This window comes from Bos indicus x Bos taurus, chromosome 2, assembly GCF_003369695.1.
Source record: "Bos indicus x Bos taurus breed Angus x Brahman F1 hybrid chromosome 2, Bos_hybrid_MaternalHap_v2.0, whole genome shotgun sequence".
Classification (NCBI taxonomy): domain Eukaryota; kingdom Metazoa; phylum Chordata; class Mammalia; order Artiodactyla; family Bovidae; genus Bos; species Bos indicus x Bos taurus.
This window is the reverse complement of record NC_040077.1, coordinates 64,542,818-64,570,419: the sequence shown is the minus strand read 5'-3', so window position 1 is coordinate 64,570,419 and position 27,602 is coordinate 64,542,818. Positions and strand designations below refer to the sequence as shown.

General features: G+C 40.6%; 1 protein-coding gene across 6 annotated transcripts in view; it reads right to left on the bottom strand.

The window, feature by feature from the left end:
- Nucleotides 1-27,602, bottom strand: part of NCKAP5 (NCK associated protein 5) — a 1,219,674-nt gene that overhangs the window by 243,832 nt on the left and 948,240 nt on the right. For all 6 annotated transcript variants that reach the window (XM_027562077.1, XM_027562091.1, XM_027562069.1 and 3 more), the window contains one exon: nucleotides 5,488-5,556. In XM_027562077.1, coding sequence (XP_027417878.1) covers nucleotides 5,488-5,556 — 69 coding nt within the window. The remainder of the gene's footprint in view (nucleotides 1-5,487; nucleotides 5,557-27,602) is intronic.

The following is a 27,602-nucleotide window of genomic DNA, read 5'->3' as shown; positions in this document are numbered from 1 at the left end:
ATGCAGATTTGTCTGTTATTTTATTGCACAACAGCCCCTGAGGCTGAATGAGAAGCCATATCGGGGAGTTCATTCCAGAGGGAGCCAATTCTCACCACATCCAGAAGACAATTGGAGATGGGGTCGAAGGTGGGCGAGGGAGGAACTCAGTGGACACTGTGCTTAAAGTCTTATCCTCCTGCCTGGTTGCCCTGCTTTCATCCTTTTATGTGCTTTACATGCAAAGCCACTACCTTGTCAGCCAGGTAATTAAAAAACTGGTCACAAAAGCACACATTTTAGAAATTGTGCTTTGGAGAAGTTTTCTCTACTTTTGACCTTGGTTTATTGTAGGAAGACAGCTGGGGGCAAGTACGAGGAGCACTGGTGGAGAATCACAAGAAAAACCCGGGTTCCAATATGGTCCTGTGTTGACCAATCACTGATATGCACAGGGGTGGGAGAGCAACCTAATTTTTCTCATCTGTAATGCAGGGGAACCGTCGGCCTCTGAAGTTGTTGTGAAAAAAGTATGAGATGACAGACATCATCAGAGAAACCACCTTGGACAGTACCTGATGAAAAATACCTGACAAAAATGTTAAATCTGAATCTGGTCACTCAAACTTCAGGAAGTAAAACACATTTTCAGGTTAGCATTTAAGGAAGGATGGTTTGAGAAGAAGCCCTTTCATTTGTAAAGGGATGAAGTCTGTGTGTGTGTATTTGTGTGTAAAATACATGTATAAATAAAAATCACTAAGCATCTACATTATTTATTTATTCTGTAGAAAGAAACCCTGTAAGATCCTGGGAGTGGGAGAAATTCAACTAAATATGTATGTGGAATTCCAGCAAAAACTAATTTGGAAATTAATTTGCTGCTCATAATCTCCATTCGTTCATTTAGTTATTCAATAAATATGCCTTGAGTGACCTAGTCTGGGCTAAGGATTGTGCTGAATATTGGAAAAATATTGTTAACAAGAACAAAAGTACTGCTAATGGTGGTTAGAGTCTAGAGCAGGCACAAGAATGATCCGTTCATGAAATGGACATGAAATGGACATTTGAAGCATGTGAGAGCCATAAGCAACATCATGTGCCATCTACGTTTGTCAAGACATTGATTTTAAAGATGACTTAGGTCCCACATGTGGTAGATGATTCAGCAATCCAGTCTTGGCATATCCCATAGGAATAAGAAAGAAAAGTAAAAACTGTTCTTAATCTACTTCTGCCTTTAGTTAGTCTTGCTTTAAAAGAAATTCTGCTGCTTTTTTTTTTTCTTTTTTCTTGAACCACACTCATAGGTCTGGTTTTCCCTGTCCTTGTGATCTGAAGTGTAGAGTGTGGAAAAGTCAAAGAAGAACTCAAATACTCTGGTAACCTGGTATGAACTCTGGTCTAACTCTAATGGCCTGACTGGGGAGGCAGGTTCTCCAACTTCTGTGTTCGGTGGCTTCACCTGGGAAGCTTCTTCAAATTGCCAGTTCTCTCACCCCTCATTCTGTTTAAGAGTAGTTGAGTGAAGTCTAAGAATCAAATTTTTAACAATTGAGACACCTCATAGTGATGCAGAGGGGTCTGGAGAAACAATTTGAGAAACACTGGGCTGGGGTTTATTTTTTGCTCAGACACTGTTAGGAAATTGGAAATAACTTTAAATTTCTGCATGGGTTCACCTGGCTCTTCTATCATCATACCCAGTTTGGTGGAGCTTTCATCTTACAGATGCCTTCTGAAAATGCTCTCTAAAACACACATTCAGAGACATAAGGGTAGTGGTTCTTAATCTTGGCTGAATATTATAAACCCCTGGAGTGCTTTAAAAAATTCTAATACTCAGGCTCTGATCTAGAGCAGAATCAGGTCAGAATCTCTGGGGACAGCCAGCTGTTCTTTCAAAGCTCTGCAGTGAGTCCAATGTGCTGGTAAGAGTGAGAATCACTCACCTTTCTAGATCTGACTTCATCTGCTCCAGCTCTTTCACTAAAGATGTCCTTTCAGTTTTGCCCTCTTTACCTCCTGCCCACCATTCCTCCTGACCTTTGGTGACTGTGCTGTCTGTTCTCCAAGTCCCCAGTGCGGCCCATTTCCTTTGTGAGTTTCCCTCACCTCCTTCCTCTGGGATTAACCATCTCCCTCACTTATCCTGCTAGGCTGGGGGCACCCTGAGATCCCAGAGCCTGGGCAAGGTTCACATCTTACAAAGGTTTGGAGGGCACAGCTGAATCTATCCAAATATAAGACATTAGTTTGAGGAAGTTGTATGTGTCATTACACTTCTCTACTTGGGAATAAACTGGTCTTAAAGGAACTGGCCAAGGAGATACTGAGAATAAACACTTCACTGCTTGCCAGTGAACTGTTCAACAGCTGGACACAGAAGCTAGATGCAAACATGAAAACCTCTAGTCTCTTCCCTCACAATCAGGAGCGGTCCTTGGTTTTGCTTTTGTATTGCAAGGTGAGGAGATGAGGGGTTGGGTGGCAGGAGAGGTGATGGTGAAGTGACACAGTGTGTGCATGTATTTGTGTGTGTGTGTGTGTGTGTGTGTGTATCTATGGATGCATGTCTGTTCCTTCTGAATAAACACACCCTTTTTTTAGGGAATCAGAGGGAATCTCTGACCCCCAAGTACTTTCCCCAAATCCTCAATATGTTCTTCATTTCTCAAAAAATAACAATCAGTGCAAAAGGGACTGAGAAGCACTTCAAATTTACATTTCATCCACCTGTGTATATTTTATGAAACCCACCAGCAAGGAAATAACTTAGCATGAGGCCTTACCTTGTTAGTTTGTTTAATTAGTACAAAAAGCCTGGAAAAGAATTTCCAGTTGGCATTATTACTACATTCAACTACCCCTTTGAGAGTGTTCTCTTGCAATGCATAGAAATGGATTGTCTCCCCTCGTGCAATTAGTTACAAAACAACTGGCATGTGTAATCAGGGGCCAGGATTCATGAATACAAAACATTTGTACTGCTCAGAGGTGGTTCTTTGTTACAAATCACCTCTTTGGCAACAGTTAATTTCTGCAATTAAGAAGGGAGAAATTCTCCCTCTGAAAATTCTGTCTTCAGTGGAAACTTTATACTAAATGATTCTGTGGGTGAAAACTTCGGTTGTGCCAGTCACATTCTAATGAAACCTTTGGGATGTAGGCATAGGGGACATATAGAAAACAGACCCTGAGTTTCCATAAATAAATGCTGGGAGTTTTTTGACTGATGAGGAAGGATGATTTATGGGGAAACTGTGACAAATTAAGTTTATGTGGTATGATTCACATAAATTTGACTTCTGAATAGGGATTCTAATTGGAAATTCCTGTGCAGGAGGTTAAGGTAGTACTTTGCTGATCAATACATATGACCCAAGGGCAGTATTTGTTCCTTTAAATATCCTTGGATCTATTTGGAATTTCTTGCCCTCAACTTTGATTGGACCAACAGCCTGGGGAACAGAGGTGAGAGGGGCTGAACTGGCCTCACTAGACATGAGTCATCACTCCTGCTTTTATGTCAACTGATTTGAGTGATTCTTTTAACTCTGGACATTGTAAAGATGACTCTGAGTCCTTTCAAGTCTTGACAGGGCAAAGGGACTGCAAACACCATTTTGTTTGAGTAACTAATACATATAGCTGGAAAAGTGTTGGTCACTCAGTTGTGTTTGACTCTTTGTGATCCTGTGGACTGTAGCCCAGTAGGCTCCTCTGTCTGTGGGATTCCCAGGCAAGAATACTAGAGTGGATTGCCATGCCCTCCTTCAGGGGATCTTCCCGACTCAGGGATCGAACCTGGGTCTCCTGCAATGCAGGTAGATTTTTTATCATCTGAGCCACCAGGAAAGCCCCATATGGCTGGAGCTATGAGACAATTAAAATATTAAATAACTAAACAACTTTCTAGGGACTGTTTGAAGGTTCTTCGACAAGTGACTGTGAAGCAAAGTGGTGTGTGTTATGAGGATAATGGCTCTTGGTTTGCAGGGTTCAGCAGGATCATCTGGAGATCTTGCTGATACAGAGATCATAGCCAGGCCCACCTCCACTCCCAGAATCTCTTATTCTCTATGGCTGGGGCTTAAGAATTTGTGTTTCTGGGGCTTCCCTTAGAGTTCATACCCTAGAATAAGAGAAGCCCTTGTGCTACAACAAGAAAGAAGCCTCAGAGCTGCAGCTAGAGAAAGCCTATGTGCTGCAACAAAAACCCAGCACAGCCAAAATAAATTTTAAAGGTTAAATGAAAAAAAAAAAGAATTTGCATTTCTAACAAGTTCCCAGACGAGGCTGATGTTGCCAGTTCAGGGATCACACTACAAGAACCACTGGTGTAGGAAAATATCAAGCACATGTGGAACTGTGAGGAAACACCATTTCTAATTTCGAGGGAGAAGAGAAGTATATGGCAGAGGTGACTATGCCACAACTGGGCTTTTAAATTGTGTTCTTTGTCATTTATTCCATCACCTTCATGGACGGGGTAGAGAAGGGGTAAGGAAATTCAAGAGTATTTGTTGGAAAAAGTTTCCCAATTGATAGTGAGGAGGAAAAGACTGAAGATATACTTCCAGTTTCCATTGCTCAGGAAGTGGAACGTGACTGAACATAATTTTTCTAATTTTCTTGAAATCTCTGTCAGCTCTATCATAACAACTATTAAACTGAATCTTCTAGAAGGATATGTGCAAGTTTTAGGGTATTGGGCAGATGACTGGAAGAGTCATCCCATTAAATGAATAACTTCAATTGCCAACCAACCCCAGATGAGAGCTGGTCAGGGAGGTCACTGGCAAGCCCTGGCAAGGTGACACAGGAAGGATGGATGGTGCACTCCCTGCCAGGAGTGAGGGGATGACTGAGAAGAGAATGAGGGCCTGCCCACTTTCCAATTTTCCTTCCCCTCTCAGGAATCTGAGACACCTGCCATCTTTGCCTTCACCTCTCCATTATCATCAAATCATATTTCTTAAGTTGGCTCATGCTCGTGGCTCTGTCTCCTTCCATTCTGCTCAAATTTTCTTACTTCCCTTTGCCTTCTTGGCTTGTTCTCAATCTACTGACTGATATTTTCCCTCTGGCTGCCAACTGTGAACACCATCCCCACCCACTCTATCAAGGATTTTGCTTTTATTCAGAAATGGCATCCAATTGGAGACGATGCAGTGTGCCCCGAGGCAGCTTTTCTCATTCACAGGCTGGGATCACACTTACTGGACAGGAGGAATTTATCATACAGTGAAGCATCTCACAACCTATGCCCCGAGAATATTAAACAATAACCAAAAGGAATTTGTAGACGCCTGTATAAGGATACAGGGAGGGAGGGGGAGGGGACAGACTGACATTCCTTATCCATATTCCTTGTTTACAACCTCCCTTTCAAGGACTAAATGCTAATGTTTGTTCAGGACTGGTAAGAGACATATATTAAGATCTGACCAAGGAATCCTAAATAGTCCAACCTCTTATCCAGAACCTCTCTGTTCCCCTTACCTCATCAAGACATCTCTCATACTGTTCCCTTTGATTTTCATTTTCCAAAGCCAATGCTGAATTCTCTGCCTGCAGTGAAGACACAAAAATAATACAAATAAATCAATGAAATGTTGTGTTATGTGACAACTTCTTCAATACAGTTACTAAATATATCTCCTCAGGATCCAAAACAATCTTGTAGAAGAATCTTTGACGAGTTTGCTCTAAGTACTATTATAAATCTCTCAGGGATGACTTCTGTCTTATCTCTCACAAAAAGGCATTAGGGCTTAAAGAAATGCAAAACTTGGTATTCTGAACAGGTAGAAAATCAAATCATGGCCTGATGTGAAAGTGTTCTGTAAAAAAGATTACAATGTTTATTTCATTCTATGAAAATGTAAATGGAAGAAATGCCTTAATCTACTTCATTAAGACCTGTCATAAATTCATAACCTGGTATTTGTTTAGGTCACAGAAGAGACTCTCAGGTAAAGTCATGAAAGTATAATTCCAAAGGCAGACTAAACATGTTGTTTTCCTGGTTAATCAATGACTTTTGAATATGAGGCTACAATGAGCAACTCAAGAACTGAACCATGCTTGAGTCCCTCCCCTCTCCACTTGCCTTCTTAAAAGTACTGCTTTTCTGCTCCTCAGAGCCTTGTAGGTACCTGAATGCTAAATAAGGTACTGTAGGATCCTAGGTTGAATATGGTTACCAGGTTACTAGCAAAATAACAAAGGAACAGAAACACTCAGTGAAACATAGAGTGGTGGCAAGAGAACTGCCTTCTGCCTCTGGTGACCCGGGTTCACTCTCGCCACTGCTGACCTTGGCCTGAATCCTAAACTGTGTAAGTTAACCTGTCCCACGGCTGCCATAACCACTGTCTCAATCCCCTAAGGCAACCTTGCTTCTCTCCCCTTCAGGACAGCCCTCCTTGACATTTAGAAATGGGGATACAGATCTCAAAATCATTTTTTTCAAAACTGTGGTATGATTTTTAGGAGGTGTTCGTACATAGATCCACATTTTCTATTTAGATTCTTTCCACCAGGCTTTAAAAAACTTCTTATTTGGAAGTAATTTCAAACTTGCAGATGATGTTCAAGAACATTATGATGAACTGCCATATACCCTTTCCTCAGATTCAACAATTTTGCCAGATTTTCTGTATTATTTTCTTCTCTTTCATTTTTTTCTTCCTGCAATTCTTTATCCCTAACTACTTCTGTATATATTTTCCAATAATGAAGACAATCAGAGTATAGTTTTCAAAATCAGGAAATACAATGTTGATTAATACAGCACCCAGTCTCTTCTATAGTCCTTATTCCATTCATCCATTGTCCCAATAATGTCATTAAGGCAAACTTTTTCCAACCCAGAATCATATCCAGGATCAGGCATTGCATGTGTTTAGCATTCATCCAAGAGCATGTAATCTGGAAGAGTTGTCTTTCATGATTTCTTCCTTCTATTTTTTTTTTTTTTAAATAGTAACAGACAATTACATTGTGGAATGTCACTTAATTTAGGTTTCTTTCAAGTTTCCTTCTGCAAACTTGGCAATAATGGAACAGAAATGATACTGCATCCTTCTTAGTGCATCATATCAGGCTCCTGTATGTCTATCTGTCCCGTATTTGGATATGTTAACTTTGATCACTTGGTTAAGGTTCAGTTCTGTTCAGTTCAGTCGCTCAGTCATGTCCAACTCTTTGCCTTCACCTCTCCATTATCATCAAATCATATTTTTTAAGTTGGCTCATGCTCGTGGCTCTGTCTCCTTCCATTCTGCTAAAATTTTCTTACTCACTTCCCTTTGCCTTCTTGGCTTGTTCTCAATCTACTGACTGATATTTTCCCTCTGGCTGCCAACTGTGAACACCATCCCCACCCACTCTATCAAGGATTTTGCTATGACTTCTCCAGTAGTCATGAATGGATGTGAGAGGTGGACTATAAAGAAAGTTGAGCGCCAAAGAATTGATGCTCTTGAACTGTGGTGTTGGAGAAGACTTTTGAGAGTGCCTTGGCTGCAAGGAGATCCAACCAGTCAATCCTAAAGGAAATCAGTCCTGAATATTTATTGGAAGGACTGATGTTGAAGCTGAAACTCCAATACTTTGGCCACCTGATGCAAAGAACTGATTCATTGGAAAAGACCCCAATGCTGGGAAAGATTGAAGGCAGGAGGAGAAGGGGACAACAGAGGATGAGATGGTTGGATGGCATCACTTACTCAATGAACATGAGTTTGAGCAAGCTCTGGGAGTTGGTGATGGACAGGGAAGCCTGGCGTGCTGCAGTCCATGGTGTCACAAAGAGTCGGACATGACTGAGCGACTGAATTGAAAAGATAATAGATTGGCTCTTCCCCCACCTCCCACTTTAGTGTGGTTATGTTCTTAATTTGAAAATGTATTTTTAAATTCAGTTAATTTGTTTCTGATGGCATTCAAATTTAATTTCTCATCTTCTTGTTGCTTTCGTGTTATTTTTTGAATATGAAAAACATGAACATGATTCCAAAAGTCAAAGTACCTTAAAAAGAGCAAAGTGTTGCTTCCTTTCCTATCTCTCTGATACCACCCACACACCTCTTACAGGTCCTTTCATTGCTCCCTCTGTTGCTACCATCTAGTTACAATTCCGTGCCTTGCCTCTTATGACACACGCAACAATCAACAGTCCTTGCCTCATTCCTTTTCCCAACCAGCTCTCCGGTACATTCTTCCTGCTTTATCAGAGTCTATCACTTTCACACACTATTCCTCCAGCCTTGCACTATATACCCTTGTTTTAGCCTCTTTACCGGATGATGATGGAGGAGGCTGGTCTATTTCCATAGCATCTTGAAATTTTCCCTCATCTTTTCCCCTTCACATTCACATCTCCAAACAGTATATCTTCTCTGTGCCCTCTTCTCCCTAGAGTCACTACCTTGCTGAGATGGTCACCTTAAGGTTGTGCACACCTTAAGGCCTGTCCGATAGCCAGTACTGAGATCTGAGCTTGTGGTGTCAGGTCATCTCGTTCTGGGAGTGCTTTCCTTGCACCCTGCGCCACCATCCTGCCCTGGGACACCAGGCTTGCTGCAGGTAGTGCTGTGGGTATTTGGCGTTTATTTTTCTATGTACAGCAATTGAAGTTCTAAGTGTTCCGTTTTCTGGAACACAGAAGGCGTGGGTTCTGTGTGGTTTTATCAGTGCTTTGATGATTTGAATGTTGTTGGGATTTTGGGGGGCAGATGTATGAAAAGTTTTCGACTTACACCCATTTGTTACGTAACAAGCAAAGCCAGTGGTGTGACTGAACTAGGATGGGGCACAAAAGTCGAAGAAAACTGACAGGAAACAGGCCGTTTCAAGGTGCTCTTGCCACTGTCAGATCGTGTCGACCTAGTCATCTTTCAAGTCCAAGGATTCAAACTTCTGTTTCTTCTTCAACTTCCAATTCTAATACTCGGCTTTGACCTTTTTCCTCTGAGTTTGAATCCCTGTTTTAGTAATCCTCTCCCAACACTCCTGTCCCTCAGGTGGGATCCTGCCATGGTCTTTCCATTCTCATCATGGACAGACATCTGCCACCCAGCCCAAACCTTCTACCCTCATGCTGAACATCTGTTTGGATTTTTAAGTACTGGTTATCCCAGATGGTTCCATCATTTCATTCCCCACTCAAAGGAAAAGGAAACTTTCCTGACTTAATGTTTCTTCCAGGGTTCGCTCTGCTTTGGCCTGTCACACTGAACCCCTTTTGGCCTGCAGCTGGCGCACACTCTCGGCTCCCTGCCCAGCCCAGAAGAGAGACAGGGCCAATTCCACCCCCTTCTAGTTTACCTGGCAATACCGTATTGTGTAACCTTCAACAAGTCATTGAACCCTCCTTGAGATTACAGTTCTTTAGCAGTTAATGAGTGAAGGGGACAAACTAGCCAATCTATAGCCCATCTACAAAGTGACTTCAGGTTCAAATATTTGGATACCATGAATCACAGAGAAACTGCTAGAATTTCCATCTTATAAGGTCACTGCTTTCTTTGGAGAAATTTAGTTTTCCTGGGCTCTGCTGGTTTTATTTAGTAAAGCAGCAGCACAAAGGGTGATAGGGAGAGATAAAGGAGAGAATAGCAACGCCGGCTGACATTACTTTCACTTGAAAAATCTTGGGAAAAAAATGTGTAAGGAAATAAAATTGAAAACAGAATGTGTATGGGATGTCTAATATTGCTTCTGCCCACAATATCACGTTGCAATAACACTCCAATCGATCCATTCAGATAATTACCGTCATTACACCATTTACATTAGTTGCCTCACGTTTACTGCTCTGACAATCTATTGCAGGCAAGGAAATTAAATACCTAAAGGGTGCTGGGGAAGACACAGCAGCCACATTTATGGTTAATGCATTCAGTTACAGAGACCACTTTAATTAATGTAATCCTACATATCCCAGGGGACGATGGAGATATTAACAATTATGCCAATGAAGTTAAAATACTCTTAAACTCATGATTTTCTTTAATCCATTTGTATTTATTAGAAATTCAGGATTAACCTGCTACCAACACAAGACAATAGGGGAAAAAAACAGGAAAAGAAAAAAGAAAACTTAATTAAATGTGATTTAAAGAGACAGCGTCTGTTTATATGGCAGGGATAGGAGAGGATAAGGCAAATAGAGAAAAAGAAAATGTTGGTGTCACTACTGAGAATTAAAGAATGATGACATGGGTTTTGTCACTTTAAATAAGTATGTTATTAAAGCAGTGTTCTCAGAGGATGTCATTAGACTGTTCAATTAAATGTAACGGTGGGTTTTAGGGTTCAGCTCTGTCCTGCACAACGATGATCAAAACCTTGTGCAAGGCTTAGTCCCTGATTTAGAGGATTTCCTGCTCTATGCTGTTTCCTCATGACTCCAAATTACAGGGATCTAAATGTTTCTGATTTCATCCCTAAAGTCCTAAAATATCTTTATAAAATTGAAGAGCTACATAGAGTAAATCTATATTGTTTTGGTTTACTGTAGAAAATGGGCATGAATTAATATATGGTTTTTAAAAAAATTTTAATTGAAGTATAGCTGATTTACAATGTTGAGTTAATGCATGTTTAATATTAATATTGGAGAAGGAAATGGCAACCCACTCCAGTATTCTTGCCTGGGAATTCCATGAACAGAGGAGCCTGGTGGGCTATAGTTCCGGGAGTCACAAAGAGTCAGACAGGACTGAGCAACTAACACAGCAATATCAATATATGTTTTAAAGAAACTATGTTTCTTAGAGGCCCTGCTCTGTTAACAGACATGCTGGCCAGAGTTTACAAATGACTAAATGGACCCATGTTTCTAAAGGACTGCTCTACATTAATCCTCTAAGTGCTTATTATGTTTAAATCTCTCTACACTATAAATGCACTTAATCCATCTGCTATGGTTGAATGTTTGTGTCCTCCCCAAATCCTTATGGTCCCAGTGCCCAATGAGATACTATGGGGTGGGGCCTTTGGAAGGACAGTAGGTCAGGAGGTTGGAGTCCCCAAGAAGGGGATTATAGTCCTCAAAAAGGAGGCTCTGAAGTTTGCCAATCCCCCTTCCTCCTGTGAGGACAGAGTGAGAAGGTGCTAACTATGGCTGTGAAGCAAGAGGAGGACCCTGACTAAAACTTGACCATTGCTGGGGCGTTGGTCTTGGACTTCCCAGACTCTGGAAATGAGAAAAATAAATCTCTGTTATTTATAAACTACTCCGTCTGTGGTATTTTGTTATTGCAGCCTGAACAGACTAAGACAGTGTCCTTTTCCACAGACCAAAAGGTAGAATAATTCTGCTTAAAAAATGTTGCTCTGCATAAAATAACAACTCTACTGCAGGATTTTCACCTCTTATACTCTGTGCCCACTCATCTATACAAACTTACATTTCCCACTAGATAGTATGTACCATCTCTCAGGTCCGTCCCAGTCCCTGTTCATCTCATGAAGTCCAAGTTCTCATTCCCCAGGCTATGCCTTTGGTTCCACTGTTTTAGATGGGATATGTTTCACTTGCTCATTGGCTTTTCTAAATTCTACTCATTTTTTTGTGGTCTGGCTAAGACGTGAACCTAAAAACTTAAATGGGGCATATATTTAAATTTTAAAGTAATTTCAGATGTTAGAAAAGGTTTTGAGAATACTACAGAGAATTCTTCCATACCTTTTACTCAGACTCCTCAGAGGTTAGTTTTTACCGCCCTTGCTTTACCACTTGTTTTGTGGAGAAAGGAAGAACGTGGAAAGAGAAAGATGTTCTCTGAAGGGGAAAAAGAACAGGAAAGAGAAAAAACTCCAATTCACAATCATTAAAAGGGCCGCATGCCCGTGGTTTCCCTTCTGTAACAGCTGGTCTTTTTCGGAATGACATCTTCCCAGTTTGCAAAAAACCCTTTAATTCAGCAAAGTCAAATAGGTCAGAATAAGGTCAGGAAAAGGGTATTTTTTGAAAATTGTGGTTAGGCCCCAAGTGGGAAAGCACTCTTTTATGATCGCATCTCTGAAGCAGAGTCCTGTGGCACTCCAGTTACATATCCCAATTGCCCATTAAAGCACCATCCTAACAATCTCACTTCAGATTCAGCCTTCCAAGCAAAACAGAGATGCCCTAAATATCCTTAATTACACTGTAATCTGTTTATTTTGAAAACTATCCGAGGAGAAAGCATCATGGTAGTGGCTAAATGTGCCATCAAGCAGGCCATCCAAGTGTTCACATTTTCATCGAGTAGGGCAGTAGGAAGCCTGAATACAGAGGACACCAAGAACTGGTCCTGGGTATCACATCTCCTTCCTTTTATCTTCATCTTAAAAACTTTTGGAATTTCAGGATCATTCATCTCATCATATCCAGTCATTGCGGTGGTCATGTTGGGGTGGGTAGCCAGCAAAAGGGTCTTTTCCACTGACAGTAATTTTTCTGCAGCACCATGGGGCACAAGGGATCCTAGTTCTCCGACCAGAGGTCAAACCTGCACCCCTGGCATTTGAAGCACAGAGTCTTAACCACTGGACCACCAGCGAAGTTCCCCACTTACTGTATTTAAGAGCTGCAGTCTCCATACCTGGGCAATGTCTAGGGCTGCTATGCATCATGGAGATAAATTTCGTCACTTTAGAAAATTTCAGGAAATATTTACAAGCTCTGTCCTCCCACCACAGGAATAAGATGTGAATTCCTAGAAGGATTAGGAGGAATCTCAGTGCTCATATGCCACAGACACGCAGCCAAAATGTCCTTACTCTTGCACTAAACTAACCTGATGGATCCCAGGAACTGAAGGCCCAGCCCAAGGCATTGGAGACCTAAATTCAAATAAAAATAGCGTCCATGTCTTGAGGAGTTCAGCATCCCAAGCAATGATAACATGTTATGCAAGACACGTCTGCAGGCCTGACTAGAAAACACTTTGCGATGAAACCTCTATGTATTTGCAGAGTTTAAATCCTTGGCTGGGGCTTTAGACCAGGGGCTGGCAGACTTGAGTAGGCACCAGGATGACTTGGTATGATTCTGAGATCTAGGATTGCTTGTTAGATCCCTACGGTTTGGATTCAGTGTAATTAGGACGGGGCCTGAGAATGTGCATCTCTAACAAGTTTCCAGATGATGCTGATACTGCTGGTCTGAGGGCCACACTTGGAGAACCAGTGACCTGGGGGAATCAGCTTCAGAATGAAGACAGTCATCAGGAACTGCCTCTCCCTGGCTATACCATCTGCCTTTAACTGTGTAGGAGTTTCTTAATGTTTCTCTGCAACTGGAGATGGTCATCATGTTTACCTTCTCCATCAGGAAGTCTTCATGAGTCTCTTGAGGTGTAACAGGTGCTCTTCTTTACTTCCACAACATGCCATCTACAGATTCTGAGTAGAACACCTATCATAATGATTTTTCACTATATACAGATAAAAACACCATACAATCTTGTACTTCACTTTCTCTGTTTATGAGTCTGTCTCTCTTCTCCTAGATCAGTGATTTTCACTGGGGAGAAATGGCCCCTGAGAGGGCATTTCTGTGTGTGTGTGCATCTATGTGTAGAATAGATAAAAATGTGTGTGATTCAGAAAAATATTATTTGATATTACATATCTGGAAAATAATAAAAGTTAATGTTTTCATAATACAAACAAAAAAAGCTTGATAATTTTATTTCCTATGGGGATATACAGGAAAGATCCATGTACAGATTTCATATGTAGGAATGAGAAGAATCTATCATCCTAGGAGGAAAGTATGCGATTCTAAAGGGAGGTGCCAACATGCTTTGTTAATCTCCTTTGTTATTTTTTTAAATAATGGAACCAGGCCTGACTTTTGAAGTCAAATGTTTATTTGGATCTTGGTGCTACCTCCAGCTTCCCATCACTTCTAGCAGGTCACCTGGACTCTTTGAGTCTGTCTCCTCCTTGATAAACAGGAGTGACAGTAAATCCCCATCGCTCTTCTAGGGATGAATGAGATGATGAGTGTAAAACAAATCTAAAACAGAGCCTGGCCCATTGCAGAACTTGATCAGTGTTAGTTCCCTCTGTCCTTTGTAAAACAATTCCCATCTGGAATGTGGGCAACTCATAGGCTTTATCACCAGGAAGGGTGTCAGCCAGGATAGAAGTTATTCTGTTGATTGGGAAGGTTTAGCCAAGACAAGTGTAACCTGGGTCCTCAATATTGTAAACAGCCTCACATACAGATTAGCTTCAGCCACTGGCACCTCTCATCTGTGGGTCCCCCTTGTCTATTTTCCCCTCACTTTCTCATACTTTATTTCTATTTCCAGGTACCCATTTATCAAGCACCATCTCCCTCAGAGACATACTGCTAACTTCATTCACGTTAAGATTCAAAGCTGATAAACAAAGCACCAAAAGGATTTTCATTTTAAGAGAGGATTAAGGAGTGAATCTTTAATTGTAACATTTCAGGAGTTAGAAAGTAGGCAGGTTTGCAGGGGTGGAGGATGGTCTGGGAAAGGACATTACATTTCACCTTGAAATCCTATCATAAGGATATCAATCCTATCACCTTGAAAGCCTATCTCCTGCTAGGCTTTCCTGTAAGGTTTGGAATAATAACCTCCACTAGCCTTTAGGGCAGATGAAAAGAACAATATGCTACTCATAGTTTTCCTGAACTGCACACATGAAATAGTTGCCTGCCTGATTTGTGGATGCCACTGGGCCAGGTCCCTACTGTCACGCTCTTGGAGCATCCTGTCTGCCCTTTTGTTACAGTACCCACCACATTACAGTCCAGGATGGACTATATTCCTCCCCTCCAGTTGTTCTACTCTTTGAAAGCAGGCACCTTTGCTTTCCCATATCCTGTAATGTGCTTAGGATGTGGAAGAAATCCAGATTCTTTGAAATTCTGACCCTTTACGTATAAAACTCTTGCATCGAAGGTATGTAGGCCACCATTAGGATTACAAAAAGAAATATTAATAGGTTTAGGGAAATGAATGCTTCTGCTTTATGCCTCCAAGCTTCTGTCTCTTGATTCTACTCAAACTTCTTTGCAAACTTTTGCCACCTGCACAGGTCTGACATTTTGGCAAATCACTGCAGCTGCTGATCCCATTTCCCCACTTCCCCCTCCCCCTTTCAAGGCTATGCCCATCACGGAAAAGTCAAGTAAGTCCTCAGAATGACACCGAGTAGGGATAACAAAGTCACAGGGTAGGACTCTGGACCTGGCACACTGAAAACAGGCTTCACACACCAGCCTCCAGAATCCTCACATTCTCACACCAGTAAATCAACGTCCTCTTTAGGAGCCCACTGGCAGATACTTAACAACTGGCTCTTTGGGAGAGAAGAGTCCTGCTTTGTGGTTTTTCTGATTTCCATGGTGTCATTACTCCTATCATGCCTCACTTCCAGCTGCACAGAGCTGGCAGAAGATGCAGACTAGCGGTGCACCATCACACAGGATTCCTACCACCCTGGATATAGAATTTAGATGGTGGTAAAACGTCAGCACGTAATTAAGACGTGATTTGTTTTGAGTATGTATTAACTTTCTTTAATTATGTATAAGTTTATATGATTTAATTAATAATAATTGCTATGATTCACAGCAGGATTGGAAAATTCTTGAAAACTACCAACTGGCTCTTAAAAGCTGGCATGAGCTGGCTGCAGCACACATTGCTCCTATCTACCAATAGATCGCCTGACAGCAGTTCTCTTATGGTATAAATGTGCCCTGCTATCTGCTGTTTCTGACTGTGTTGTTTTTTCATCCAGGAAACCAGTTGAACTATACAACTCAACTCCGATGCTATTCCCTGCTCTGCTTTTCTCTTAAGGTCTGTTTTATTTTATATTTTATTTAAGCATAGTTGATTTACTATGTTAATTTCTGGTGTACAGCAAAGTGATTCAGTTCTACACACACATACACACACACACACATATATAAATACATAGAGAGAGAAGTATATATATATATATATAGAGAGAGAGAGAGAGAAGTATATACATATATATATAGAGAGAGAGAGAGAGAGAAGTGTATATATGTGTATCTATATATATATATAGAGAGAGAGAGAGAAGTGTATATATATATATATATATATATATAAAGAGAGAGAGAGAAGTATATATGTATAATATGTTATAATATTATTTTCTATTATAGTTTATCATGGGATATTAAATAGAGCTTCCTGTGTTATACAGTAGGACCCTGTTTATCTATTTTGCACTTGGCAGTTTATATCAGCAGTATGTAAACTTCCAGATGTACAGCTGGGTTTAGAAAAGGCAGAGCAACCAGAGATCAAATTGCCAACATTCACTGGACCATGGAGAAAGCAAGGGGATTCTGGAAAAACATCTGCTTCATTGACTACATTAAAGCCTTTGATGGTGTGGATCACAACAAACTAGAAAATTCTTCAAGAGATGGGTGTACCAGACCACCTTACCTGTCTCCTGAGAAATTTGTATGCAGGTCAAGGAGTAACAGTTAGAACTGGACATGGAAAAACTGATTGGTTAAAAATTGAGAAAGGAGTACAACAAAGCTATATATTGTTACCCTGCTTATTTACTTTTATGCAGAGTACATCATACAAAATACCAGGCTGGATGAATCACAAGCTGGAATCAAGATTGCCAGGGGAAATATCAACAACCTATGAACATGGGAGTACACGTATCTTTTCAAATTAGTTTTGTCCAGATATATGCCCAGGAATAGGGTTTCTGGATCATATTGTAGCTCTATTTTAAGTTTTTTAAGGAACCCCCACACTGTTTCCCACAGTGGTTGTACCAGTTCACATTCCCACCAACAGTGTGGGAGGGTTCCCTTTTCTCCATACTCTCTGTAGCATTTGTTAACTGTAGATTTTTAATGATGGACATTCTGACTGGTAAGAGGTGATATAGTTCATTATAGTTTTGATTGGCATTTCTCTAATGATTAGCAACGTTGAACATCTGTTTCATGTGCCTATTGGCCATCTGTGTATGTTTTCTTCTTTGGAGAAATGCCTATTTAGGTCTTCTGCCCAAGGTCTGACAAGTTGATTTTGGAAACCCAATACCAAAGCATCATAAAGCTGCTAGTACTTATACTTCCTCCCCTATTAATGATGTTGCTTCCTTTGTCTCTGTACTTGCTAAATAAGAGGGGTTAAGGCCTCTTGATGAAAGTGAAAGACGAGAGTGAAAAAGTTGGCTTAAAGCTCAACATTCAGAAAACAAAGATCATGGCATCTGGACTCATCACTTCATGGGAAATAGATGGGGAAACAGTGTCAGACTTTATTTTTTGGGGCTCCAACATCACTACAGATGGTGACTGCAGCCATGAAATTAAAAGACGCTTACTCCTTGTAAGGAAAGTTATGACCAGCCTAGATAGCATATTCAAAAGCAGAGACATTACTTTGCCAACAAAGGTCCGTCCAGTCAAGGCTATGGTTTTTCCAGTAGTCATGTATAGATGTGAGAGTTGGACTGTGAAGAAAGCTGAGTGCTGAAGAACTGATGCTTTTGAACTGTGGTGTTGGAGAAGACTCTTGAGAGTCCCTTGGACTGCAAGGAGATGCAACCAGTCCATTCTAAAGCAGATCAGTCCTGGGTGTTCTTTGGAAGGAATGATGCTAAAGCTGAAACTCCAGTACTTTGGTCACCTCATGTGAAGAGTTGACTCACTGGAAAAGACTCTGATGCTGGGAGGGACTGGGGGCAGGAGGAGAAGGGGACGACAGAGGATGAGATGGCTGGATGGCATCACTGACTCGATGGATGTGAGTCTGAGTGAACTCCAGGAGTTGGTGATGGACAGGGAGGCCTGGCGTGCTACAATTCATAGGGTCGCAAAGAGTCGGACAGGACTGAGTGACTGAACTGAACTGAACTGAACCTGGCATCCACTTCCCTGAAATTTCATCTCCTACCTCTACCAACTTGAAGAGAAAAATTGGTCTTTTCAGCCTGGAACAGACTGTACTTGGGAGTCAGACTTGTGTTAATTCAGGGAAGTGAAGCTTTGTATGTTTGACAAGTGCATGTTTTTAAAGACTGATACAAACATTTAATTATTACAAACATTTAATACTACTGTCAAAGGATTTCTATTAAAATCGAAAACTTCAGCAATTTTAAAAATTACATATTTGTGCTCAAGATACAACAAGTAATTTTTTAATCATGACAGAGCCCAAAATTCAGGTACTGTATAGTTCTTAGCAAAAACATCCTTTAAACATATTTCACTCCCAGGATATGCATTCAGAAATACCAAATCTAGAAACTTCCCTGGTGGTCCAGTGATTAAGAATCCCTCTGCCAATGCAGGGGACATGGGTGTGATTCCTGGCCCAGGAAGAATCCACATGTTGTGGGCAATTTGGCCCATGTGCCACGGGTGCATGCTCTAGAACCCTTGAGCAGCAACTACTGAGACCAAGCACCACAACCACAGAAGCGTGTGCTCTGCAACAAGAAGTCACCACAGAGAACAGCCCCTGCTCGCTGCAGCTAGAGAAAGCCTGCTCACAGCAATGAAGACCCTGTGCAGCTAAAAAAAGAAAAAAGAGAACAAAGAAAGAAAGAAATCCCAAATCTCTTTCAAGTAATAAGGGGACTACAGTGAATTTTTTGGCTCTGGAAGAATCACAGAGAAATTTCACAGAACTGAGAAATGTGAACAGATCTGATCCCCTTGATGCGTTCAGAATGTTTGGGACATCAATTGTCAGTCATTTTAATAGTTGAACTATATAAAACTCGATTTGTATAACATAATCCGTTAATATATTGACCTCATTATCTCATTTAAGGAACGACCCCTAGACTGTATGAGGTGCTCCATTTTACAGACAAGAACTTAAAAATCATCCATATACATGCTCTAATCTACAGGGATATTTTCTTTATATACATAGTCCTTATCCTTAAAGTATTTTTAAGAACAGCATGTAAGCAAAGATAGCCTGAGAAACATAGCCTAAGTGTTTGTCTCCAGTCTGCTAAGAAGCAGGCAACTCAGGTTATTGAATTGACTGGGAATGTCTTTAGGAATAGGAAATTTTGACCTCTGAACTGAAAAGACCTGAAAGATAAACAAGGGAAAGCAAACAAGCACACAGACATTTGTGGTTCAGGAATTGTTTTACTCCAGAGAGGAAGGTAATTAAAAATATAAGTTAAAACTATAAGGATATACCATTACACATGCACCAGATTGGCATGAACAGAAAAAAGGTTGGTCAACACATGGAGCAACAGGAACTCTCCTGTCCTACTGTTGGCGATGTAAATGAGTGCATTCATTGTAGAACAGTTAACCTGCAGAAGAAGCAGCAGCTCATATACCTCTTGACCCCGCAAAGCCATCTGTAGGTATACCTACTACAGATGCCTGTGAATGCATATACCAGGACAGCCATACACATACATTCAGAGCAGCTTTGTTTTTACCATCATCTAGATGGAGATAATCCAGATGAAGATTAACAGTAAAACTGGTATATAATTTGTGGTAAATTTATATAATGAAATACTGTATGGAAAAAAGAAACAGTGGAATAAAGAGAATGATTTATGTATGGCATGCATAAATCTTGCAGTGATAGCACTAAATAAAAAAATCTTGTTTGGCTTTTTGTTTGTAAAAGTATGCTAAATATACCTTTAAATAGTGACTGGAAAGTCTGTCTTATGTTATTTTTACTATTATTATTATCTTTATGGCAACAATAACAATCATTTTTTTTTACCTCTAACAATGTGCAAGACAGAATATACACTAAGACACAAAAGGGAGAGACATTCCAGCAAATCTGTTTTTTAAGTTTTTGACTCATAAAATACAAAATGATACTGGTCAACCAAAAACTCATTGGTAAAAATATAAAAATATAGTGGATATATGATGTAGCAATCCTACTCCTGAGCATATACCCAGATTAAACTATAATTTGAAAAGATACATGCATCCCTACATTCATAGCAGCACCATTTATAATAGCCAAGACATGGAGACAACTTAAATATCCACTGACAGATGAATGGATAAAAAAGATGTGGTACATATATACAATGGAATATTACTTAGTCATCAGAATAGTGAAAATAGACATAAAAAGAGTGAAATATTTGCAGTAACAAATACAAATAGTAATATTATATTAAGCAATAAATATTTGCAGTAACATGGATGTACTTGCTATACATGGAGATTATCATATCAATATATTTAAACCTATTTATATTTATACATATAGATGACACCATCCAATGGCAGAAAGTGAAGAGGAACTAACAGCCTCTTGATGAAGGGGAAAGTGGAGAGTGAAAAAGCTGGCTTAAACTTCAATATTAAAAAAACTAAGATCATGGCATCTGGTCCCATCATTTCATGGCAAATAGATGGGGAAAAGAATGGAAACAGTGGCAGATTTTATTTTCTTAGGCTCCAAATTCACTGTGACTACAGTCATGAAATTAAGACACTTTCTCCTTGGAAGAAAAGCTATGACCAGCCTAGACAGCATATCAAAAAGCAGAGACACCATTTTGCTGACAAAGGTCTGTATAGTCAAACCTATGGTTTTTCCAGTAGTCATGCACAGATGTGAGAGTTGAGTGCCAACTCTCACATAAAGAGGGTTGAGTGCCAAAGAATTGATGCTTTTGAACTGTGATGTTGGAAGAGACTTCTGAGTGTGCCTTGGACAACAAAGAGATCAAACCAGTCAATCCTCAAGGAAATCAACCCTGAATAATCGTTGGAAGGACTGATGCTGAAGCTGAAGCTCCAATACTTTGGCCACCTGATGTGAAGAATGGACTCATTGGAAAAATCCCTGATGCTGGGAAAGATTGAGAGCAAGAAAAGGAGACAAAAGAGGATGAAATGGTTCGATGCCATCACTAACTCAATGGACAGGAATTTGAGCAAACTCAAGGAAATAGTGAAGGACAGGGGAGCCTGCCATGCTGCAGTTCATGGGGAGAGTCAGACATGACTTAGCAACTGAACAACAACAATGCACACGCGCACATGCACACACACACACACACACAGTCAGACATGACTTAGCAACTGAACAATGCACACACGCACGCGCGCACACACACACACACATAACCTCCCATTATGACTTCATGTACACGTTAAACTGGAAAACTTACATTGTTCAGGAATATAAAAATAGGAAGTAAAATTATTTTTTCTTTTGAAAAGCAAGGAAAGGATTATCCCAGAAGTCAGATGAATCATTGCCTTCAATGGGGAGAAAGGAAGCTGTGATGAGAGACAAGCTCAAGGTAGGGGGCAGAGGGTGGTACTCTGCGCTTTTCCTGATATTTCATTGGCTGATCTAACAGCAGTTACTCAACTGTTTGCATTATAATTTTTCACTGTAAATATGTATTTTATGGCTTATTTGTAAACACATTTCACACACACAGACAAACACACCTATAAATAAGTCACAGAGCACGAGGCAGAGCTTGAGAAGAAGGGGGTTCTAGGAGGGCCTCGGTGTGCTCTGGTAGTCAGTTCTGCTCTAACAGGGTCAGAGGGCACAGAACAGGGGCACTGGTCAGAGAGAAAACTAGACAGGTGGAAGGAGCAAGACACTGTGGGGAAGAAAAGTGACCAAACATGTATTTTAAGTAACTACCCCTCCAGTACCAGCAACAAAGAGAGACTGCAAGGGCAGGTGGGGAGATCAGAAAACATGTGACTGCAGCATCCTACAAGGACCACCTACCCCTGAAATACAATGGCAGCATCGGGGAGGAGGAGGAAGACACACTGAAGGGAGAATTAAGAGCTTATTCTTCCAACTCGTAACCAGAACCTGGATGGGAAGGATAGTTGGGAACCAAAGACAAAACAAAGGTTGATATTCTAGGTCTCTGAGAGGGTGATGAGGTCTCTGACAAAAAAGCAGAGCAAAGTGAGATAAACAGTGTTATGGGAGATTTTTAGGAAAAAAAATCTATTGCTCTGCCATGGGACAATGTTTTCCCTTTCTACAGAGAAGACAAAATGACAACAGATGTACAACTCTTGCTCTTAAGCAACATATGTGTGCAGTCACACTGATGCCTCTCCCCTTTGTATTGTTTATGTGTTTCCAGGAAATCCTTTTCAGCAATGCTGATGGCTCACTCTGACTCTCTCTTTCTCTTTAGGGAAGAATATTGTCTCTTTGCTTAAGAATTCACAAGGGAAATGGTATTAAACTTTAGGAAGACTGTGATTAAATCTAATTATCAAACATAACTTCTGGCCTGTCCGCTCAGGACAACTGCCTGGTAATGGCTAGGGCAGATGGGTAGCAGAGAGTCAGTGCAGGCTGCCTCGGCTGCCTGCTCTGCACTCTCATCTGTCCCCTACGTGAGTGGGCAGCCACTCGGAATCTTCTGCCTTCCTGCAAGGATCCAGTGCCATGGGGGTAATCCAGTGTCTAAAGATAATTGAGTTTGATTATTGCCTTTAGCTGAAATTATAAGGACAAGTGGGACTTCCCAGGTGGTGCTAGTAGTAAAGAAGCCTCTTGCCAATGCAGAAGATGTGGGTTTGATCCCTGGGTTGGGAAGACCCCTGGAGGAGGAAATGGCAACCCACTCCAGTATCCTGCCTGGGAAATCCCATGGACAGAGGAGCCTGGCAGGCTACAGTCCACGGCGTCACAGAGTCGGACACAACCGAAGCAACTTAGCACGCGCACATGCATAAGGATGTGTGACATCTCTTGATTCATCTGCTGTCCTGAAATTTCCTCAAGAGATCAGAGTTGCCCTCAAATTTATAGCAGTTCTCAAAACCATCAGTTTTGAAAAAACAGTTCAGTTTTGTATATTTGAGATATAAGAGTAACATCTGGAAGAGATCCATCTAGATGGTGGTGGTGGTGGTGGTTTAGTCGCTAAGTTGTGTCTGACTCTTGAGACCCCATGGACTGTAGCCTGTCAGGCTCCTCTGTCCGTAGGATTCTCCAGGCAAGAATACTGGAGTGGGTTGCCATTTCCTTCTCCAGGGGATCTTCCTTACCCAGGGATTGAACCAGGTCTCCTGCATTGGAGGCAGATGATTTACTGACTGAGTTATGAGGGAAGCTGTTTCTGCTGCTAAGTCACGTCAGTCGTGTCCGATTCTGTGCGACCCCATAGATGGCAGCCCACCAGGCTCCTCCGTCCCTGGGATTCTCCAGGCAAGAACACTGGAGTGGGTTGCCATTTCCGTCTTCAGTGCATGAAAATGAAAATGAAAAGTGTAAGTGAAGTTGCTCAGTCGTGTTCAACTCTTAGCGACCTCATGGACTGCAGCTTACCAGGCTCCTCCGTCCATGGGATTTTCCAGGCAAGAGTACTGGAGTGGGTCGCCAGTGCCTTCTCGGATGAGGGAAGATGCTGCTGCTGCTAAGTAGTATCAGTCGTGTCCGACTCTGTGTGACCCCATAGACGGCAGCCCACCAGGCTCCGCCGTCCCTGGGATTCTGCAGGCTAGATGTTGGTAATTATGTCTAATTTAAGACAGAAGCCAGGGCTAGAGTCATTGGGATAGCTGTGACAGAGATAAGCAAGGAAGCTCTAGAAAATGATGGTGACGATGACAACGGGAGCTAATGAGTGTGGATGTATGTGCCAGGCTCTGTGCTCAGCACTCAGTATGCTTTACTTCATGGAATTCTCATGACAACACTATAGAGAGGCTGTTCTGTCCATTTTCCAGATGTGTAACCTGAGGCTCAGAGAGATTGAGTGGCTTTCTTCAGGTCACACAGACCCAACTGAATTCAAGCACTCTAAACCATTACAGCAAACTTCATAGCATCCTGAATTCCTAGTTGTCTTTGATTTAATAAATGTATGCTAAACTGAATCCTCTTCCAGAAATGACATTCCTTGTTTGCAAGTCCAGGAGCTAAAAGGGGGTGGGTGATCTGCTTCCCTTTAGAGAACCTGTAAGCAGTGGAATTTACTTTGAAAACTGTGAGGAAAGAGGAAACTAACACACTGACACATCACCTTCATGCTTCTCATTTTTGATTTGAAAATTTCCTGGGTTACCTCATGTGGGTGAGTGGATGGGCGCTGGCAGATATTTTTAAGCAGCTGGGACCTTTGTGGTAATAAGGGATGAGGCAGCTGAAATGTAATTCCTTATTGAAGGCTGGATAAAAGAAGAGTAAACACCTTAGCTTACAGTTCAGCTCAGGGGCAATAATAGACATGTAGGTTGGAAAGCAAGCAGCCACCAATTTTATTAAAAGACTTTTCTGTTTGAATTACACATCGTTTTACCAAGATAATATTGGATCAGTGTGTACATTATGTACTTATCCGGTGACGCTACTAAGAAGGTATTTTATACCAGATGATATCTCAGAGAGACATTTTAAGGATAAGCATAGTACGATATCAAGAAACCTGGATTTTTAGTTTTAGTTTGGTGATTTTAAAAAGATTTTCAGCAGAATAATATGGCAGAGATCACAGCCAGGAACGCATGGTTTCAAGTTCTGGCATTTACTTACTGTGACCCTGATCAAGTTGCTTAACATCTCATGGCTTTACTTTTTGTTCCCTCATCCTTTTACTGGATCATGTCATAAATTGTAGTCATTAATAAACTAACTTTATGTGCAAAAAAAAAAAGTCTTTTCCAGATGTAAGTCCCAAATTTCTTTGCATTTATATAATAATTATCCAAGTATAAATAATTATAAAATCCTAAATTCTAAAGAGATGATGAAGTGCATCATACTTTAACTTCTGTCATAGTTCAACCATCTCTTTTATAAAATACTGAACATACATACATGGTTCTCCCTCCTCCCTTCTTTGACTGTATGAGAGAGTCAGCCAACTTCCACCAGAAATCACAGAGCCTAGCTGGTCTCATGTCTCTAAACCAGACTTTGATACAATCTGTTGAGCAGACAGAAATGTAACCAAACCAGAATGAAGTCTCATTAAGACAAACATGGATAAAATGTCAAACTATACACAGCAAAGCTTATTTCTATGTCTCAACAGATGGTTAGGAAAACAATATCTCGTTGATCTGTTAAAACAAATTAGATACAAGAAATCTTCTATATAATGAGTATGTGTGCAGTCTAGCTGTGTATGTTTATCAATGTGTATGTATGTGTATGTACCCAAAACATAAGCCAGTTCTTGTGGGAATGGGAACCATTCAAGTGTAGCAAGAGGAAGGTCTAGGAAGAGTTCTATAAATAGAATCCTATTTCATGTCAAAGGAAATCACCAGCTGATATATGAAGGGCCTGCCACATGTTCCTAGAATTGTCTAGAAATGAGCAGGTTACAACTGTTCTAAATGTTAATGCCTGTTCCATTTCTACTATTTCCACTTGCTATCATGCCAGGAAGCTCCAGGAGCACTTTCTGTACAACTGTGTAGTATTTTCTGTTTCTCAGGTTATACTGATCAGACTTGTGACACAATAAAAATAATGCCTGTGATCTCTAGTACTATTGATTTTGCCCTTGGAACAAATGGCAAAAAACAAAACCAAAAAGATTAAAACTGAAATAACAACAACAACAAAAATCCCACAAACAACACACACTCAGATCCCTATACCTACATACAAACTAGGGTTTCTCCACCTTAGCACTAGGGGCATTCTGGGTTAGATAACTTTTGGTTTGGAGGGACTGTCATCTCCACCCACTATATACCAATAGCATCCTCTTCATTCAGTTTGACACCAAAGTTGAGACTTTGCCAAATGTCTTCTGGGAAAGATGCACACACACACACACCCCCGCATATATATCTTTCTATATGTATATATGTATGTGCTGTGTGCTGTGCTCCGTCGCTCAGTCAATTCTTTGGTGACTCCATGGGCTGTAGCCCATCAGGCTCCTCTGGGTAATTTTCCAAGCAAGAATACTGGAGTGGGTTGTCATTTCCTACCACAGGGGATCTCCTTGAACCAGGGATCCAAGCCATGTCTCTCACGTTTCCTGTGCTGGCAGGCAGATTCTTTAGAATCAACCACCATGCCACCTGGGAAGCATATATGTATGTATATATGCTCATATTTTCATGCATATATGTCAATAACATCAGATATGTATTTGCACAGGACTTTCAACTTCATGAATAAATGTTGTGAACTTTTAGAGGTAGAACAGACTGGGAGCTTTAGACTAAGCACATAATTTTATAGATAAAGCAAACTGCATCTCAGAGATGTAAACAATGACTATCCACCCAGTCACTGTAATTCATCTTTTGGTATTACTCACAACAATACCAGAGCTTAAAGAGATCTCAACTTCATTAAATCCAGTCTCTATACAAGAAAATTTGATCTTTGCTCTTTGTTTTTCTGCTCTTCTACCCATTCTACTGATCATTTGGATCATTTGCACACATAGATTATTGGGTATCAAATAAATCTTATCCCTCAAGGTTAGATTTTATGCCTCAAGACATAGAAATTGTGCCCAATTAACCTGTGAAGAGACAGCTTCACAAAGCATGTTCCCTTTGATCAAGTAAGGGACAGCAGGGGGAGACAGGTCCAGGCTTGGGTCTCACCCCTGCTGAGTTCTACTTAGGACTCATGGCAGCGAGAGAACAATTATCTAGTCAGTTGCTTTGCAGGGAACATCATCTCAAAAACATGACCAAGTTCACACTATTGTAATTAATCAGACAACTGTTCTAGTGTGATGGCAAGTTAGCACTTCACAGATTTGGAACTGTCTTCTTAGGCCCATAATACACTGTTACATTAAGGCTGAGTTCTATTTACAAAAACCAAGTCCACATTCGGATGCTAATTAGCAAAATAATACCCACATTGCAAGCCACATTTATGTTTCACCTTTGGATGGATATACATTAAATAAACAACATATTAAGTGAAATAGGATTGTGTTAATATAACATTTTTGTTATAGAAAAAAACTACTTAAAGTCCCTTTTGAAAAAAACAGACTTCACATTTTTTAAAGCTGTCCTAGAATTACTGTCTTTTAAAAATGTAGCTTTTGCGGACTATCAAGACAGGGCTATATAAAGAACTACTTTAAAAGAGCAAAGAGCAGAGCTGCTCTGTGCATTAATTGCATGTAAATATATGTCAGGAGTCTGAAAGGGGCTGGTTGCGATTTGCAAATGCTAGTAGAGGGTTTTCAGCCATAATGATGTTACATCACCTTATGTTTGAGAGCAGAAAAAAGACACTCATACTTCTAGATGACATACTTCTAGGTGACTTCTAGGTGCATGTCACCTTTTCAAAACCAAAGGTTCTCATTTTCTATCACCACTTGAATTATTAGTTTCACAGCATTTGAGGATTCCTGAGTTTCTGTGCATATTGATTTTTCACTTATCAACATTTATACACCAAAGCAATTATTATTGTGTATCAGAATGATAATAAACCTGATTTTAAAGCATGAAGATAAAACCTCTATCTATCTGGAATGAAATATTTTTAAATCTGAGAAAATCAATTACTATTCCAAGAGCAATTATGACATGGGTAAGAAATGAGTGATCCAAGAGAGGGGAAGGCGTAAAGCAGGCATTTATTGGGCACTGAGGG